The 18,751-nt window shown below is 37.7% G+C and overlaps 1 protein-coding gene across 4 annotated transcripts; it reads right to left on the reverse strand.

Moving 5' to 3' along the window:
• Nucleotides 1–845: 845 nt before the first annotated feature.
• On the reverse strand, nt 846–15,917 carry LOC101898410 (uncharacterized). Of its 4 annotated transcripts, XM_059124568.1 has the most exons (4): nt 15,781–15,917; nt 2,366–3,609; nt 1,385–2,308; nt 846–1,077 (listed from the first exon to the last, which is right to left on the reverse strand). In XM_059124568.1, the coding sequence occupies exons 2-4, from the start codon at nt 3,540–3,542 to the stop codon at nt 1,067–1,069; spliced, it is 2,112 nt and encodes a 703-aa protein (XP_058980551.1). In that variant the 5' UTR covers nt 3,543–3,609; nt 15,781–15,917; the 3' UTR covers nt 846–1,066. The 4 variants fall into 4 exon arrangements, with proteins under 4 accessions (XP_058980551.1, XP_005176229.3, XP_011295365.3 ...); XM_005176172.4 differs by lacking the exon at nt 846–1,077 and having other exon boundaries at nt 1,218–2,308; XM_011297063.3 differs by lacking the exon at nt 846–1,077 and having other exon boundaries at nt 1,218–2,308; nt 15,777–15,903.
• Nucleotides 15,918–18,751: the final 2,834 nt, after the last annotated feature.

Here is an 18,751-nt window from a genome sequence, read left to right on the forward strand (position 1 = left end):
AAAACACATTTCATCGTTTTTCAAGAATTTCACTTGATTATTCCGGAATTTTTTGATGTCTTCTCGTAATTTTCACATTTATTTTATTATGGAACAATTTCCAACTGACAAATATCCTACAGTTTTTGTTATTTTTAACGTTTTAGAATTGAGTGACTTCAATATTCCCACTCAAACCCCTGAAACGATATAGACGACATCTGCTGATTCGATTTTTTTCGAAGATAAACGGTGAGAGCATTTCGTTGTCTATATTTTCATTTGTCTATGTAAAGAAGTGAACAGTTATGCTGGTGAGTTTAATGATTGATGGCATAGACAAATGAAAATATAGACAACGAAATGCTCTCACCGTTTATCTTCGAAAAAAATCGAATCAGCAGATGTCGTCTATATCGTTTCAGGGGTTTGAGTGGGAATATTGAAGTCACTCAATTCTAAAACGTTAAAAATAACAAAAACTGTAGGATATTTGTCAGTTGGAAATTGTTCCATAATAAAATAAATGTGAAAATTACGAGAAGACATCAAAAAATTCCGGAATAATCAAGTGAAATTCTTGAAAAACGATGAAATGTGTTTTCGAAGTCGAGTGGCTTGAACGCGTAAATGAGCATGTTGACTATGCAAAACATGATGAGAGCCACCTGGAAAAAAAGACCAAACTAACTTTTCGTTGTCTATATCTTAATTTGTCTATGTTGATGGTGAGTTTTATACACAAAACTATGATTGTGTGCGAGGTGTGTTGAATTTCACATGGGTGGTGTTTTGGCAATCCCTGCTCCTATACTTACCGCTTCAAAAAACAAACTTGAACATAAAATTACACAATTGACAGTAGATATTGTCATTACTAAATAAAAAACAAATTTATTCGAGAATTATGTTTTTTTCTTTTTCAACTACAACAACACAAAAAAAAGGAATCTCAGAGAGTATAAAATGTGTATATATATTTTCTCCTATAAAAATATTTCGCAAAGCTTCGACATTTACATTAGCAAATATAGCAAAAGCTGGACACAAAAGCGCTCATTCTGTTTCTCTGTTTTTCACTGCTTTTCTAGAAATATCCTGGAAAGAAAATTTTCGAAATAAAACAAATGTTGGATAATTTCGTGTGAAACAAAGGGTGCCAAAGGGGGAAAATGAAAAATGGGGTGCCAAAAAATAGTTAGTTTTTACAGAAAAGATTTGGAAGAATTTTGAGAATCTTTTTCTTTTGGGGTTCAGAAAAGTTAGTTGATAAGGAAAGCTGTTAGGAGGGTTACAAGTGTTGCCATACACCAGGTGTTGAGTCCACTACCACCACTACTGACCAAATGTCGATTCATGGATTCAGCCACTATGGCCGAGGTACGTGAATTGACATGATAATCACCTGGTAACTTGAGTAGATCGGGATTTGCACCGGGGCTGAAGGGAGCCAATGGTACGGAGCCCTCGGGTATGGTGAAGGGTGTTGTCTGCAGGGGAGCTAATGCCACACCTTGGGCTGTGGGTTGAATTGTGGCCTCTGTTGCGTGTAACTCAGTTGAGCTGGCTGCTGCCAATGGGGCCGATGTTGTTGAGATGGGAGTGGTTTCTGTGGAGCCGGTGGCAGCAGGAGCCGCTGCCGCAGCAGCTGCTGGTGCTGGTTCGGGAGCAGGGGCATTATAGCAGGCAATTTTTTCTACTTCAATGGTCTTGGTGCTGTCATTGGGATCAGGTTCCGGTACTTTGACAGGAACGCAAATAATGCCACCGGCAGCAGGAGCGGCAGCAGGTTCGGCTGGTACAGCTGCTGGGGCAGCTGCAGGGACTGCGGGAGCTGCACTTGAATCTGCACCACCTGCCATGGCTGCTCCAGCAACGGCCGCTGTTGCAGCACCAGCTGCAAGGGCGGGGACTGCAGCAGCTGCAACACCACCACCTGGATTGCTTTGGTCTGGTACTGGATTTGTGGCCTGGGTGGGTATGGGACCAGGTGCGCCGGCAGGTGGATCAGGATATGTGGGATTCATGGGAGCCAAATTTGCACCAGCTTGACTATTATAGGTGGGTGCTGGAGCGGGTGCAGCTGGCTGGCCTCCATTGGTTGTAATAACAGTGGTGCCACCACCAACATCTTGTGTCGTCACCGAACCCGGAGGACCATTATTGATGATGATAATCTTGTCATCATTTTGGGCAGCAGGAGCAGCAACACCGCCGCCACCACCTCCATAACCGCCGCTGGGAACATGTTCAATAACCTTGGTGTGGGTGGGGGTAAGGGCATGACCCAAAATGGCACCAGTCAAACCACCGGCCAGTAAACCGCTACCTGTTTAAGAAGGGGTCATTTAAAGGTGGTACTTTGAGATTTTATCTATTTACTTACCAAAACCTAGGCCAGAGGAGGACTTCTGGGGCTGCTGAATAAAGGTGGCCCCTGCGGGTATGGCCGAACCGGCCGGCAAGAATGTGGCACCAGCTGGCAGCGCCTGGGCCGAGGGATAGTACATTGGAGCCTGAACAGGAGGTGAAGGATAATAAGTTGCTCCCGCCGGCAAGGCACCAGGACTGTGGTAGGTTGCCCCAGCCGGCAAGGCTCCGGGACTGTGATAAGTGGCACCAGCAGGCAGAGAGGAGGCCGAAGGATAATATGTGGCACCAGCCGGTATTTGACCGGGAGCATGATAGGTGGCTCCAGCTGGCAATTGACCCGAGGGGTGATAGGTTGCTCCAGCCGGCAATTGTCCTGCCGGGTGATAGGTAGCGCCAGCTGGCAAATGACCTGCCGGATGATAGGTGGCTCCGGCAGGAAGCGATGAGGCCGATGGATAATAGGTTGGTGCTCCCGATTGTTGCTTGGGATAACTGGACTGTACACTGTGGGCATTGGTTGCGGTTATGGGTGTGTGGACCCCACCGCCAGTGCCAAATCCTCCGGTGGAATTGAAACGATTGCGATTATAGCTCGATTGTTGGCTATTGTAGTTGGTGGCACTGACCGGACGATTGTTGTAGTTTGTGGAACTGGCTGGACGATTGTTGGCATTTGTGGCCGCCGAATAGCTGGGTGGTGCGGAATAGCTGGGATTATAGGCTGGTGACTTTTCATACATATTGGTCTTGGCCCCACCCACGGGATTTGTGGCCGAATATGCTGGCGGAGGTCCTTGAGGTTTGGGTGGCACATTCCAACCTATGGGTGAGGTGGTTGGCCGGGCCGGTGAACTATGGGTGTTGCTGGCATGACTATTGGTAATGTGGGTATTACTGCTGCTGCTGGGACGTTTATTGGCCTGTTGATTATAGCCAGCATAGCTCAAGGAAGACAATCCCGTGTGAGACAGAGAAGGATTCGAGTGGGAGGTGCTGCCACCTCCGCTATAGGAATTCGATCTGTTATTGGTATTGGTACGCCTTACACTCGACGATGAGGAGGACGACGAACGACGACTGCCACTGGAACTGTAAATACGTTTGGCTTCAACATTCAGGTCATGACTCAGCAATAGTACTACAAGGGTCAGCAGAATGCAATTGATTTTATTTCTATCACGCTTTGCCATTTTTGGATTTTTGTTTTTGTTTTAACGACCTGCAGGCACCCTTCTTGGTTGCTTCAGTTGCTAAATTCTGTAATTGAATGAAATAAGAGAAAAACAAAAACCGACAGATGAGAATTAATTCAATAAATTAAATAAATTTTAGTGCTCTCGAAGTTACGCCGCACCAAGAAATTGCCCACGATTGCCGACATCCGGTGGCTAAATTACATTGTTTTTTATTTGTGAGATCTTGTCACGTCTTCGTCTCATCTTGATCTCGTTTACATGATGCGAACGAACATGGTTGGAATCAAGTGATTGCAAGAAATTATGAAAGGCAATAGAAAGTGACAAAATATTCAATTAACAAATATTACGTAGACGATTTTTGGGAAAATTCCAGAATTTTTCAGAATTTTTCTTAAAATAAAGTTGGAAAATAGAAAAAAATACTGTTGAAAGCCAAGTCTTTGCTGTGTTCGGCCTCTTACTCTCTCTCACACAAAATGATTCTAAAATTAGTAAAATGACGGAGAAGCCGGTGCATGTTATCAACTCGAAATGCTTGTATTTTCAGCTGTCAGTGAAGTCAGTCAGCGGTCAGTAAAGTACTGTAAGAAGTTCAATGGCTGATACTCCCCTCAAGTTGCTGAGAGAGAAAAGGTTCTGATCAGGGCAAATCTTAAGACAGAGCGGAAGTTCAAAAAGTAAATAAAGCAGCTAAGTTCGGCCGGGTCGAACTTTTCATACCTCCCCCACTTGGAAGAAACTTGAAAATTTTCAAAAAAAAAAAAAAAATCGTCAAAAATATCGCTGAAATGAATACCGTTAAATGTGCGTCATACGAAGACGTGGTCCTGCATAAGTAATTTGTGTCATAGGCTGTAGTAACGGTTCCGAACTTTATATACGTAATTTGAAACAATTCAGGTGAGTAATGTCGCAAAAATCATGAAAATACCGAATATCTGGGGGTACCGTTATATGGGCGCTATGCTAAAACGTCGACTTATTTAGGCAATTCTCTTCTAGGGTGTAAAGCATTCCGAAGGAACCTCTTTTGTGGATTTTACGAAAATTCCATTGACATTTTTGGCTGAAATCATAAAAATACCGAATATCGGGCAATATCGGGCGAATATCGATAAAATTTGGCAAAGGTATTTCCGAGCTATATAAGGTATATGCTACGAAATATCATTGTTGTCGAATGCATATTACGAATGTGAGCAGAGCAGAGCAGTGTGTAAACAATGAAAAAGATCGTCTTTACTTGCCAAAGAGGTCAGCTAAAAATGTGCACCTTCGGTTGGCCACCAGAACTCAAGCACCGGCCATGGGGATGGTGTGGGCCGCCATAGCAGCCGATGGTCGCTCTCCGCTCGTATTAATCGACCATGGCATCAGAATAAATGCCGAATATTATTGCGAAAATATTCTGGAGGTTGTATTAAAGCCTTGGGCACGCAAACATTTTGACCGCAGACCTTGGACATTCCAACAGGACTCAGAACCATCGCACCCAGCACGCGCCACCCAGAGAATGTTTACAAAATGAGGTTCTTCGCTTCATTTCCTGCGCACAGTGGCCACCAAAATCTCCGTATACCAATTCGTTGGACTATTGTGTCTGGAGTATTTTGGAAAGTAAGGTTGGCACTAAAAAATACCAAAGTATCGATCACCTCAAGCAAGCGCTTTGCCGGGAATGGACCAAAATACCACAGAGCAACATTTGGGCAGCGTGTGACGGTTGCATTGTCCGTTTGGAGGCCATGATTAGTGCCATAAGTGACAAATTCGAAAAAATCTAAACTTATTTTAAAATTTGATGTTATTTCCGACATTTTTATATCCTCCACCTTGGAAAGGAGGGTATATTAACTTTGTCATTCCGTTTGTAACATCCTTAAATATTCGTCGTAGACCCCATACGTAGACCCCATATATAGTATATATATATATTCATAATCAGCATAAAATTCTAAGTCGATTTCCGTCTGTCTGTCTGTATGTTGAAATCACGATGCAGCCCACATTATTTGACGTAGAGCGCCAAAATTTAGCAGAGCAATTAGCCCCCATATAACGGTACCTCCCGATATTCGGTATTTTGATGGTTTTTGCCACATTTTTGCACTGATTGGTCTAAAAATTGGTATTTGTAGGTCATAATGGGTTCTAGCTCCGTTGGCGATACATTACATGTGTAGGTCCACGATTTGGTATAGCCCCCATATAACGATACCTCCCAATATTCGGCATTTTAATGGTTGTTGTCACATATCTTCTAATGTTTCCTTTACCCTAAGGTGGAAGGTATTAAAAGTTTGGCCCGGCCGAACTTAATGCTTTTTTACTTGTTTGCTTTCATTCAATAAAATTGAAGGAAAATATAAAAATTATAGCGCTTGACTTTGTTGAATTTTTTTTCTCACCTAAAACTATATCTGAAGCGATTTTCGCAAAATTTGATGTATTTGCTTCTAGACTGAATTTGGTTGAAAGTGCAAAATTCAGGTCATTTTGAATCGGTTGAAGCTATATATAGGAGGGTTCTTCCTTGCGGCAAACAAATATTCTTTGGAAAATTTCATCTCAATCGGATAAGAAATGCGACCTGCATTTTGTTCACTAGATACATGGACAGATGGACGGACGAACAGGCGGGCTGATATGCATAAATCGACTCAGTGATTCTATGATTCCTCAAAAGTAACTATAGGTCTACCTCGCTCTATTCTTCATGTTACAAACAAATGCTCAAAGACATAATACCCTTACCACCATGTGATGTAGCTACCCTTAACCTTATTCTGAAGAATTTCATTGAATTTTACTTAAATCGCATTTTATTTCATATTCGTGCTATTTGTAATTAAACGAATTCTCTAAGCTGAGCAACAACAACACAAAGAAATCTTATCACAAAAATTAATGCTAAACTGCCGAAAGCTTGACTTAGGATGAACTCTGTAGCTGATAAGCTTGAATGTTATTCCAGATTAGAGAGCACAATTTGCGGAATAACAAACGATGGGAAATGCCTGTTCATGATTAATGTGTCAAAAATATATACAAACAAATGTACATATTTATGTTTGCAGTATAAAAAAAATATTAAGAAACAGACTGTGTAAAGTAAATATTACATTGAATTAATTGGATTGGATTGAAAATTCGTAGAGGTCCAGTCAATAATTTATTGAGCATTGGGAAAAAATATAGCATTTTTGACTTAAAAATGTAGATAAGAATAACATATATAGAAATTAAGTCTAGTTCAATGTCAGGGGAGACAAAGTGTATACTGAGAAAATGGGATTTTATACATTTTTTCATTTTGGAGCTTAACGAGGAGAGTATTAGTGGAACCATTTCACAATGGATCCACATCCAATTTTTCTGTCCAAAACAATTTCAACGTCTCCATATATAAACACTAGCAAGCAACAGTGGCCTCAATATTAAATTATAGTATTTCAGCTTTGTAATTTCCCTCAATTCAATGAACAACTTGCACCTTTCCATCCTGAACACCAACAGTGACTACTACTTTTCGAACAAAATATTCATTCACTATCCAATTTAGTACCACATTTTCAAAAAAAAAAAAAAAAAAAAAAAAAAAAATCGTCATACCTTCCCCACAGACACCAAAAGTGACTTTAATATAAAATTTCAGGATTTCAGCTCTATCTCTTCACCTAATACCAATTTTAGACACATTAAGTACTTTTCGTTCAATTATAGCACACATTGTCAAAACCACCCTCCATATCTCAATTCTAGATACCATCAGTATCCAAATATCAAAATTCAGAATTGTATCTCCATCCCTACATTCAATACTAAATATAAAACCATTTAGTACTTTTCGAACAATTATATTACACATTTCCAAAATCATCTCCATATTTTAACCACAGGCGCCAACAGTGACATCTGTATCAAATTTCAGAATTTCAGCTCTAATCCATTACCCAATACCAAATGAAGTACTATTTAGTACCTTCCATACAACTATAGCACACAATTTCAAAACCACCTCCATATCTCAATTCCAGATGCCCTCAGTAATCCAAATATCAAAATTCAGGATTTCATCTCTATCCCTTCACCCAACACCAAATATAGTACCATTCAGTACTTTTCGTACAATTATAGTAGTAGTCATTTCCGAAACCAATTTTATATGTCCAAGCTACAGATGTATAGCGACCCTAATACCAAATTTCAGATTTCAAGCACTATCTGTTTAACCAATACCAAATTGTATCTAATATAGTACTATTCGTGCACTTGTAGTACACTTTTCCCACACCCAATTCCCAATTCCCACACCATCCGTTCACCCTTTACTTTCCAACCTTGATTCACATAACAAATTTTTGGCTCTGTCTGGTCAATTAATACCATTTTAGAATTTTAGTATTATTTCAGAACTTTTTGTAACATTAAATTCCAAATTTCGGAAAGCCCTTTGGCATATGTATCCTGCACTTCTTCAGCGTCTCTCATTCTAAATTTCAGAATCTAGCTCATTCCGTTTGTCCAATACAAAGTATTGAATTTTTAATACATTTTAGTAATTTTCGAACTCTTTATGAATTTCCAAAAACCAAGCCTTCCCACTCGCCTACGAACTAAGACTGACCCTTGTGCAAAATTTCGCCTGGGCGTTGATTCTGGATCAGTCAGTCAGTTACTCACCACTTTTTATACCCTCCACCATAGTATGGAGGGTTTATTAAGTTTGTCATTCCATTTGTAACACCTCGAAATATACATTTTAGACCCTACAAAGTATATGTATATTCTTGATCAGCATAAAATTCTATGTCCATTTAGCGATGTCAGTCCATCTGTCCGTCTGTGGAAATCACTCTAGCTTCCGAACGAAATGAAGTAGATTGATAAAATTTTACTCAAATGTATATTATGTCTGCAGGACTTTTGTTATTGAAAATGGGCCATGTATGCCCTTCGTATAGCCCCATATAATGCTACATCCCGATTTTCGGTATTTTGATGATTTTAACGACATTATTCACCGGAATTGTTTCAAATTTGATATTTGAAGTTCGAAATGGATACAACAGCCCAAGACAGAAAATTGTCTGTGGAGGTCCACGTTTTGAATATATAACGGTACCTTCCGATATTCGGTACTTTGATGATTTTAGCGATATTATTCACCAGAATTGTTTCAAATTTGGTATTTGAAGTTCGTAATGCCACATCGCCTATGCCATAAAAGTATCTGTGCAGGTTCACATTTTGGTATAGCCCCCATATATGGCTTATGACAAAATTTGCCTATTCATGTCCACGTCGTCGTTTAGACCCTGATATGACGGCCACATTTGGTATTTTTAAGATTTTAACAGAATTTTTAACGGATTTTATTTTTTTGAAAATTGCCAAACTCTTTCCAAATGGTAGATGGTATTCAAAGTTCGGCCCGGTCGAACTTACAGCTTTTTACTTGTTTTTTTTTTACACTAATTCACAGTGCGAAAATTTGGTACCATTCTGTACATGTTTCGTATTTGGGTACAAATTCGGAATGTAGATAGATAACAAAATTGAGACACGGATCTCAACTTATTACACATTCGAGGAACACAAAATTCGAGGTACCGTTAGAGATCCTATTCTGAAAATTTTTTGAAATATTGATCCAAATTGAATTTCAAATTATAACAAATTCCGTAGAATATTGCGAAAATCAATATGAATTGTTACATAGGTCCTGTTCCATCCATTGCAGTTAAGTACGACATACAGTCAAATTTTGTGTTTAAAAACTTGTTTTTTGTTTACAAGCTATGATTTTTTACTATTCCATTAATTACTTCACATCCAAATAGCTAAGCTGTGTATTGTTGTGGACAAGTTCGTTGTAACCACTTTCGAGTTCCTACGACTATTAGGTGTTTGTATGAGTCATACTTGCATATGTTTACATGCTTATGTATGATTTAGAACGTTACGGTAGTTAGGGGTGGAATGCTTGACCCATTGTATAGCCGTTGCATTAATGAACACTCTAATTCAACCAGAACATAGTGTATAAATCAAAAGCAGAACAGCTTTTGGTAATTAAAAAAAAATGATTAGAAAATATATGTTTTTAAAATTGAAAAAATTCGTTTAAAAATAAAATATCGCATTTCCTCAATGACTACGAGTCTATGTGACAAATTTTGTCCTTTGAGGCTATGCCAACATAACGACGGTTTTCTGCTTAAGTGGTCCATACGCAATTTATTCGATTTAAGTAGAACGTATTTTAAAGTGTTCATTTCAAACTGCTTGGACCTGGTAAAAAATTGTGACAATTTGTGACTTTTTTGGATAAAAATGCTATTTTCCGTATTAAATAAATTGGAAAATTTTAGAAAAGAGTTTTTAAGAAATATTATTTTGAATTTATTTCATATCGACACTTTTGACGCAATTACGAAATATTTTGTATTATTTTAAAAAATACACAATTTTTCTCATCTTGGAATGTAGCATCCGAATTTTTATATTTATACCCTCAGACATATGGCTATAGAGGGTAGATATCATTTGATACGGCCATCGAAATAACTATGTTAGATCCTAGGTCTCTTTGGACAAAATCCATTTCAGGACATTTGGAGTCGATCTAGCGATGTCCGTCCGACCGTCCACTAAGCATATTTAGTAGAGCTACCGTAACAAAAAAAAATTATTTGAAGTAGATCATACTACCTATCAACATTTGGCTTTAGAGGAGTTATTGTTTAGTTTCAGAGGGAACTTATATATGGGAGGCATATCCAATTCTGCATCGATTTTCACTAAATGTGACGGAGACATTTTAATCTGTTATACCAAATAACATTGCTATAGAGTGCATGATAGGACTTCCCAAATCGGATGAAACATATTTATGGGAGCTATAGCTAAATTTAATGTGCTTGCTTCTAGACTGAATTCCGTCGAATGTGCCAAAATTTAGGTTATTTGGACTGATATTAGCCATTATTGGATAAAGATATATATGGAATCTGAACCGATCTCGATAAAATTTGACAGATGTATTTTAGGGCAGTATCTTATGTCCGGTAGCAAATATCATTCTTTTGGAATGCATATTACGCTTAAAACCCCAAATCGGATGAAACATATGTATGGGAGCTATAGTTATATCTGAACCGATTTTCACCAAATTTGATGCACTTGCTTCTAGACTGAATTCGGTGCGATGTACCGAAATTCAGGTCATTAGGACTTATATTGACCATTTGGTGCACAATAAACCTGATATCGGATGAAGATATATATGGGAGCTATATCCAAATCTGAACCGATCTCGATAAAATTTGACAGATGTATTTTCGAGCAGTATCTGATGTCCGGTAGCAAGTATCATTCTTGTGGAGTGCATACTACGCGTGTGAGGGACTTTAAACCCCAAATCGGATAAAACATATATATATGGGAGCTATGGCTATATCTGAACCTATTTTCACCAAATTTGATATACTTGCTTCTAGACTGAATTCGGTCGGATATGCCGAAGATCAGGTTATTTGGGCTGGCATTGACCATTTGGTGCACAATTAACCCGAAATCGGTTGAAGAGAAATATGTGGGAGCTGTAACTAAATCTGATCCGATCATCACCAATTTCAAGAGGGTTCGTCCTTGGGCCAAACAAATATTGTTTGCAAAATTTCATGTCAATCGGATAATAAATGTGACCTGCATTTTTGTTCACAAGAATACATGGACGGACGGATTGACATGCATAAATGGACTCAGAAAGTGATTCTATGAGGATCCTCAAAAGTATCAAAAGTTTCCTTCTTCCTATTACAAACAAATGAACAAATACATAATACCTTTACCACTATGTGGTGTAGGGTATAATAAAGCAAGTAACCAATACAGTCCAAGCCTGGCACGTCGCAATATTTATATGATATTTATTTAGGTCCTTCGGAACCCACTCCATAGAGGGGTCAATAATTTGAATAATTATAACACAAGTCAAAATATATTTAAATAATCGATCATTGGCTGAGGGTACACAACTTTCGGAAAAATCCGACAAATAATTTTTAAATTGTTGGTATGGTATTTTGTTGGGGCTATATATAATATACTTTTATTCCCATTGAACTTGTGTTCCCGCATATAATTATTAATTCTTATATATTTCTTATATTTTATATGCACGCATGTTTATAATTAATTTTCAAATACATATTATTTGTCTTTCTACTAATTAATGATCCTGATCATGGTGATGCTGTTGATAACCTTTAGTCATATTTGTTTTGAACAGCCAAGGCTATTCAACATGTGCGATCCCAAAAAAAAAAACCCAAACTGCATTTACTGCCACCCCTCGCATTGTCTTTTCGTTATGGGAAATTCGGACAAAGTGTTCGTATCTTTGTCTATGTACGGTAATGTGTACTAAAAAAATAAAAATATATACCTAGATAAAAAAGGAACATCCGCTTGCACTTCGTGAGGACTTTTTCTGTTTATCAAATCTTCACTTTTCATGTTTCACTAATGAATTTTAAATGGTTGCATGTCATCAATTACTACCCTAGATTGTAATTATTTTTGTGGAGGAGTCCATTATCGTGTGAGTAACTTGTGTGTGTTCGAAGTGATAAAAATCCTATTTTGTAAAAAAAATCTAAAACATTGGAAATGAGTCATCCACCGTTTCGTTGAAATTGAAACCAGACTTACAAAAAGTGTGGTCATTGTTTTCAAATCGTGAGTCGTTGTAGACCGGACAACGCATTGTTTGTTTTTTGTTTTCTAATCTAGATCAACTATTGTTATTTAAAAATTTCTTTATGGTTCATTTACTATTTGGAACAAAATAAGAAAGGCACATTAATGTCGGAATGTGAAATGAGTTTGTAATTTACTTTTAGCCATCCTAATTGATATGCAAATGTTTCAATTGTATATTTATTAAAAGGTAGGATATGTTAGTGAAAGAAGCAAGTAACAAGTTAAAAAGTATCAGTCAGTCAGTTTTGCCCCCAGATTTAAACTCTTAGCCAATATTCGATCAGTAAAATATATTTTGACTTCTGTGCCAAAGACCCTCTATGGAGTAGGTTCCGAAGGAATGAGCCAATATTATCCATTTCGTGTTGGACCAAAATAAATATGATATAAATATTCCGACGTACCATGTTACTTCCTTTTATGAGCTTCATGGATATTCAAAATGTTGACTCTTGTGAGGGGGAGGTACTTGATGGACTTGGTGGACGATAATGTCCTAGCTCTGATAAAAATATTAAGATTTCTCAAGTTGAAACAAAATCGGATTATCCTTCCACTTTCTGCGCAGAAAAATACAGGCTGAGATGAAAAAACTGCAAGCAAATTCAGACTGTTGTCATTTCTAAGCCACTCATCCGATGGTTGTTAAAATTATTCCGGTGTCAGCTCATGATATTGTTTATAAGCGTACAAAAGCATTTTGGTGAGAATTTTCCAGAAAAAAAGTATTCGTGGTGGAATTCAAGCGTGATAGTGTGATTTCTTTATATTTGGCTGGAAAACCACAAGTGGCTATCGTTAGAGCACTCCAGCATTTTAATGTGAATAAATCGTTTGTGTCTCGTACCAACGCTCGTTACCGTGATACTGGTAGCGTATAACGTAGTCGAGGAAGTGGACGGAAGACAACAGCAAGAAATGGTTTAAAAAGTAAAGAAGCGACTTGATCGAATCCCGCGCCGCAGTGACTAAAAAATGGGTCGTAAGCTGAATATATCGCAATATTCAATTCGGCAAATATTGAAAAATGAGCTCGGGTGAAAGCCATTGCAATTCCAAAAAGTGCAAGAACTTATACCGCAACAGAAAGAAAATTGACTCAAAAGAGCTCGCTTGGCCGAGTGTGGTGAACTGCCGAATTTGGTTTTCTCCGATGAGAAAACATTCGTTGTCCAGCAGTTTGTAAACAAACAAAATGATCGAGTTTACTTGCCAAAGAGGTCAACTGAAAATGTGCACCATGGGTTGGCCACCAGAACTCAAGCGCCGGCCATGGTGATGGTGTGGACCGCCATAACAGCCGATGATCGCTCTCCGCTCGTATTTATCGACCATGGCATCAGAATTCTAGTAATTTGGACTGATATTGGCTATTTAGTGCACAATTAACCTGAAATCGGTTAAAGTTATATATGGGAGCTATACCCAAATCTGAGCCGATCACGATAAAATTTGGAAGAGGTATTTCTGGGCTGTATCTGATATCAGATACCAAATATAATTGTTCTGGACTGCATATTAAGAATGTATGGTACTTAAACACGAAGTCGAATAAAAAATAATATATGTAGGGGCTACAGCTATATTTGAACCGATTTTCTCTAAATTTAATGTACTTGCTTATAGACTGAATTCCGTGGGATGTACCAAAATTCAGGTCATTTGGACTGGTATTGGTCATTTAGTGCACAATTAACCCGAAATCGGTTGAAGATATATGGGAGCTATATCTAAATCTGATCCGATTCTCACCAATTTCAATAGGGTTCGTCCTTGGGCCAAAAAAATATTGTTTGGAAAATTTCATCTCAATCGGATAAAAAATGCGAAAGGCATTTGGTCACAAAAATACATGGACTGACAGACTGACATGCATAAATCGAGTCAGCAAGTGATTCTTTGAAGATCCTCAAAAAGATACTATGGGTCTATCTCGCTTCCTTCTCCGTGTTACAAACAAATGCACAGAGACATATTACCCTTACCACTATGTGGTGTAGGGTATATGAGTTAAATTATTTTCTTTGAAAATGTCGACCATTTGTGGGGGAGGTACCGGAAGGAGTGGGCTGATATTTCCCATCTCCGAAGTCGATCTAAATTTGCTTTACTACCTTCGAGAGTTATCGTGCGCACCAGACAGTCAGACAAACAGACGGACAGGCACCCCTAGATTGACTCCAAATGTTCTGAAACAGATTTGGTCCAAAGAGCAAAGGTCTAAAGCCGTTCCACGTTTGGCTGAAGGTATAAAAAATAATATATCCTCATTTTCCAGGTGAAGGGTAAAACAATTTTAAAGGCATAAATAAGTACAAACCGAGTACAATTCAGCACACCTTTCATTTATTCCAATTTCGAAAATTTTAACTATGTTTTTTCTAATATCTTGGCCATTTTTTAGAATTTCCTTTTTTAGAATTTCGAAAAAATTCGGAAAATTGTGAGCAAAACCCTAGCGCAATTCAGCACAACTTTCTTTTTTACGAAATTTTGAAAATTGCAATTTCAACGGACACTAAATGAAATACTTTCATATTTTTCTTTAGATAGAACCTATGTTTCCAGAGGGAAAGAGTGAAGAGAATTCCAAGCGCTCGAACTCAGTTTATTTCGGTCGGGGTTTTTTTCTAGTGTCAATATTAAGGTTTCAATCTTGCCGAACAAACTTGAATTTTTATTTAATTATAATTTCACAATTTTCTCGAAATCTTCACTTCATCTTCATGGAATGACATGCACATCAGAGGTATTGGGGTCGACCTCCTTATCTTTCTCCGATTGATGTAAAACTATTATTTTCAGTTATTAAATTTTAGCGAATTTTTTTTAAAGATCATATCTTTTTATTGTCATTTTGTTGCTGTTGTTGTAACAAAACACACTTTGCTATTGTTGTTGTAGTTTATATTCAATTTATAAACATTGTAGAAATGTATAGTTTACAGTCAAACGTCTTTATGACGACAAATGTGGAGCGTTGAAGGAATAATGAACGTTAGGTATTGTATATTTTAATAGATTTTGAAATATATATAATAAATAACCGGATATTGAACACAAAATGAGCTATATTTGAATTTCTCATAACCGAATCAGCAGGTATGTCTTTTGTTAATATCGATGATCAAAAAAAAAAAAAAAAAAAACACAAAATTTATTACCGTTCCTTCAATGAGACACTTTGAGACACTGTGTGTTGTGAATCACTTTGGACACTTTGGATTGGCTTTTGTTGTTTTCTTGGATTCTCTGGTTATGTTGTTGTTGTTGTATATCTGTTATTGAATTGAATATTGTATATGCTTTATTATTATTGTTGTTGGGTATATACAAAATGTTTTTGTATAATTAAAAAAAAAAAACACAAAATAATATATTTTTATTTCGGAATTGGACGCTTGTGTATCTCTCGCAGGGCAGGCAGGCAGACAAAACAGACACTCACTCACTCACTCACTTGTTTGTTTTTTCGTTTTCCGTTTAGCTTGTTTCGCGCTCAACGACGTTTGTCAATAAACTAAATAAAGTTTACGTTTGTGCGATCTATTTTGTTTGTTGTCTGTTTTAAGCATATAACAACGACGACACCGCACCGACACCGAAGAGAGGATCAATCGCCCACGTTTCAATTAAATGATCAGTGATGGAAACAGAATGTTGGTACTTTTCGTACGGGTATTTTGAGCCGAGTTCTATGCTGGGTTGGCTGCTATTCACATGCAATGGTCATCATAATTTTTTGTGATTGGAAGTGGCGTTGTTGTTTTTAATTTTTCAAAATAAATACCAACAGCGTAAACATCAAAACGGGCATTCAAACATGAATCACTATTTCCACTGCAAATTGCGAAATTGTCACATAGTGGTCAGCTTTTAAATGCCTGTCTGCTTATTTCGTTGTCGAATATTGCAGAACACACAAAATTTGTTTTGGACGCGAGAGGGAATGTCAAAATCGATTTGAAAATTCTTGATGCAAGACAGATGTCATATGTCATTGTTTCGGCTCATTAGAGAGTGTTTACATTGCAGCCATGCAAAAAATAAATCAATATTTATACCCTGCACCACATCGTGGTAAGGGCATTATGTCTTTGTGCATTTGTTTGTAACATTGAGAAAGAAGCGATATAGACCCATAGTTACTTTTGAGGATATACATAGAATCAATTTCTGAGACGATTTACGCATGTCCGTCCGCCCATGTATTTTTGTGAATGCAGGTCGCATTTATTATCCGATTGAGATGAAATCTTCCAAACAATATTTGTTTGGCCCAAGGACGAACCCTATGGAAATTGTTGATAATCGGATCAGATTTAGATATAGGTCCCATATATCTTCAACCGATTTCGGGTTAATTGTGCACGAAATGGCCAATATTAGTCCAAATGACCTGAATTTTGGCACATCCAACCGAATTGAGTCTAGAAGTAAGTACATAAAAATCGGTTCAGATATATCTATAGCGCCCATATATACGCTTCATCCGATTTGGTGTTTCAGTCCCTCACATTCGTAATATGCATTCGACAACAATGATATTTGGTACCAGAAATCAAATACAGCCCAGAAATACCTCTGAAAAATTTTATAAAGATCAGTTGAGATATGGATATAGCTCCCATATATATGTTCAACCGATTTCGTGTTAATTGTGCATCAAATGGCCAATATCAGTCTAAGTGGCCTAAATTTTGGCACATCCAAAATGACCTGTATTTTGGTACGTCCGACCGAATACAGTCTAGAAGCAAGGAAATCAAATTTGGAGAAAATCGGTTGAGATATAGCTACAGCTCCCATATATATGTTTCATCCGATTTGGAGATTTAAGTCCCTTATATGCGTAATATGCATAGCACAAGAATGATATTTGGTACCGGATATCAGATACAGCTCGAAAATATCCCTGTCAAATTTTGTCGAGATCGGTTCAGATTAGGATATAGCTCCAATATACAGGGTGAGATGAAAAACTGCAACCAATTTCAGGCTGCTGTCATTTCTAAGCCACTCGTCCGACAGGTGTTAAAATTATTCCAGGGACAGCTCATTATATTGTTTACAAGCGTACAAAAGAATTTTGGTGAGAATTTTCCAGAAAAAAAGTTTTTGGTGATGGTGTGATTTCAAGCGTGATAGTGTGATTTTTTTATATTTGGCTGGAAAACCACAAGTGGCTATTGTTGGAGAACTCCAGCATTTAAATGTGAATAAATCTTTTGTGTCTCCTTCCACCCCTCGTTACCGTAATACTGGAAGCGTAGCCCAACGTCAAAGAAGTGGATTTAAGAAAACAGCAACATCAGCAAAAATGGTTCGAAAAGTAAAGAAGCGACTTGATCGAAACCCGAGTCGCAGTGCCCGAAAAATGGCTCGTGAAGTCAACATATCGCAATATTCCATTCGGCAAATATTAAAAAATCAGCTCGGGGTAAACCCATTAAAATTCCAAAAAGTGGAAGAACTTACACCGCGACAGAAAGAAAATAGACTCAAAAGAGCTAAAGAGTTGCTTGGCTTGGTCGAAAGTGGTGAACTGCCGAATTTGGTTTGCTCCGATGAGAAAACATTCGTTGTGCAGCAGAGCAGTTTGTAAACAAACAAAATGATCGTGTTTTCTTGCCAAAGAGGTCAGCTGAAAATGTGCACTGAGGTGGCCAACCACCATAACTCAAGCGCCGGCCATTGCGATGGCGACCATAACAGCCGATGGTCGCTCTCCGATCGTATTAATCGACCGTGGCATCAGAGTAAATGCCGAATATTATCGCGAAAATATTCTGGAGGGCACGTGACCAATTCAAACAAATCTAAACTTATTCTAAAATTTGATGCTATTTCCGACATTTTTGGCTTTCAGTCAATAAAATTAAAAAAAATGTAAAATTTAGGCCGTTTGACTTTGTTGCATTTTTTTTTATCTCAAACTGTATATGTTTCATCCAATTTGTTGTTTAAGACCCTCACATACGTAACATGCATGCGACATCAATGATATTTGGTACCAAATATCTTATAGGGCTCGGAAATACCTTTGCCAAGCTCCCATAATTATCCCCAATCTGATGTCAGATTTATTATACAAATAATGGCTGATATCAGCCCAAATTGAGTGAATTTTGGAACCTATGTTTCCATTTGCCGAATCTCGGCCCCGATATATATATTTTTTTGATATAATCCTTCTTGAAGTGATATCATGCACTCTATAGCAATGTTATTTTGTTTAAAAGATAAAAATGTCTCCGTCAAATTTAGTGAAAATCGATTCAGAATTGGATATGCCTCCCATATATTGGTTTCCTCTGAAACCAAATTATAACTGCCTTAAAACTAAATGTTGATAGAATTTAGTTGAAGTAGATCATGCGACTTCAACTAAATACTATCTCCTAAATATAAATAGTGTTGTAGGGCATAGT

This window comes from Musca domestica, unplaced genomic scaffold (genome assembly GCF_030504385.1).
Source record: "Musca domestica strain aabys unplaced genomic scaffold, Musca_domestica.polishedcontigs.V.1.1 3, whole genome shotgun sequence".
NCBI classification, from domain to species: Eukaryota; Metazoa; Arthropoda; class Insecta; order Diptera; family Muscidae; genus Musca; species Musca domestica.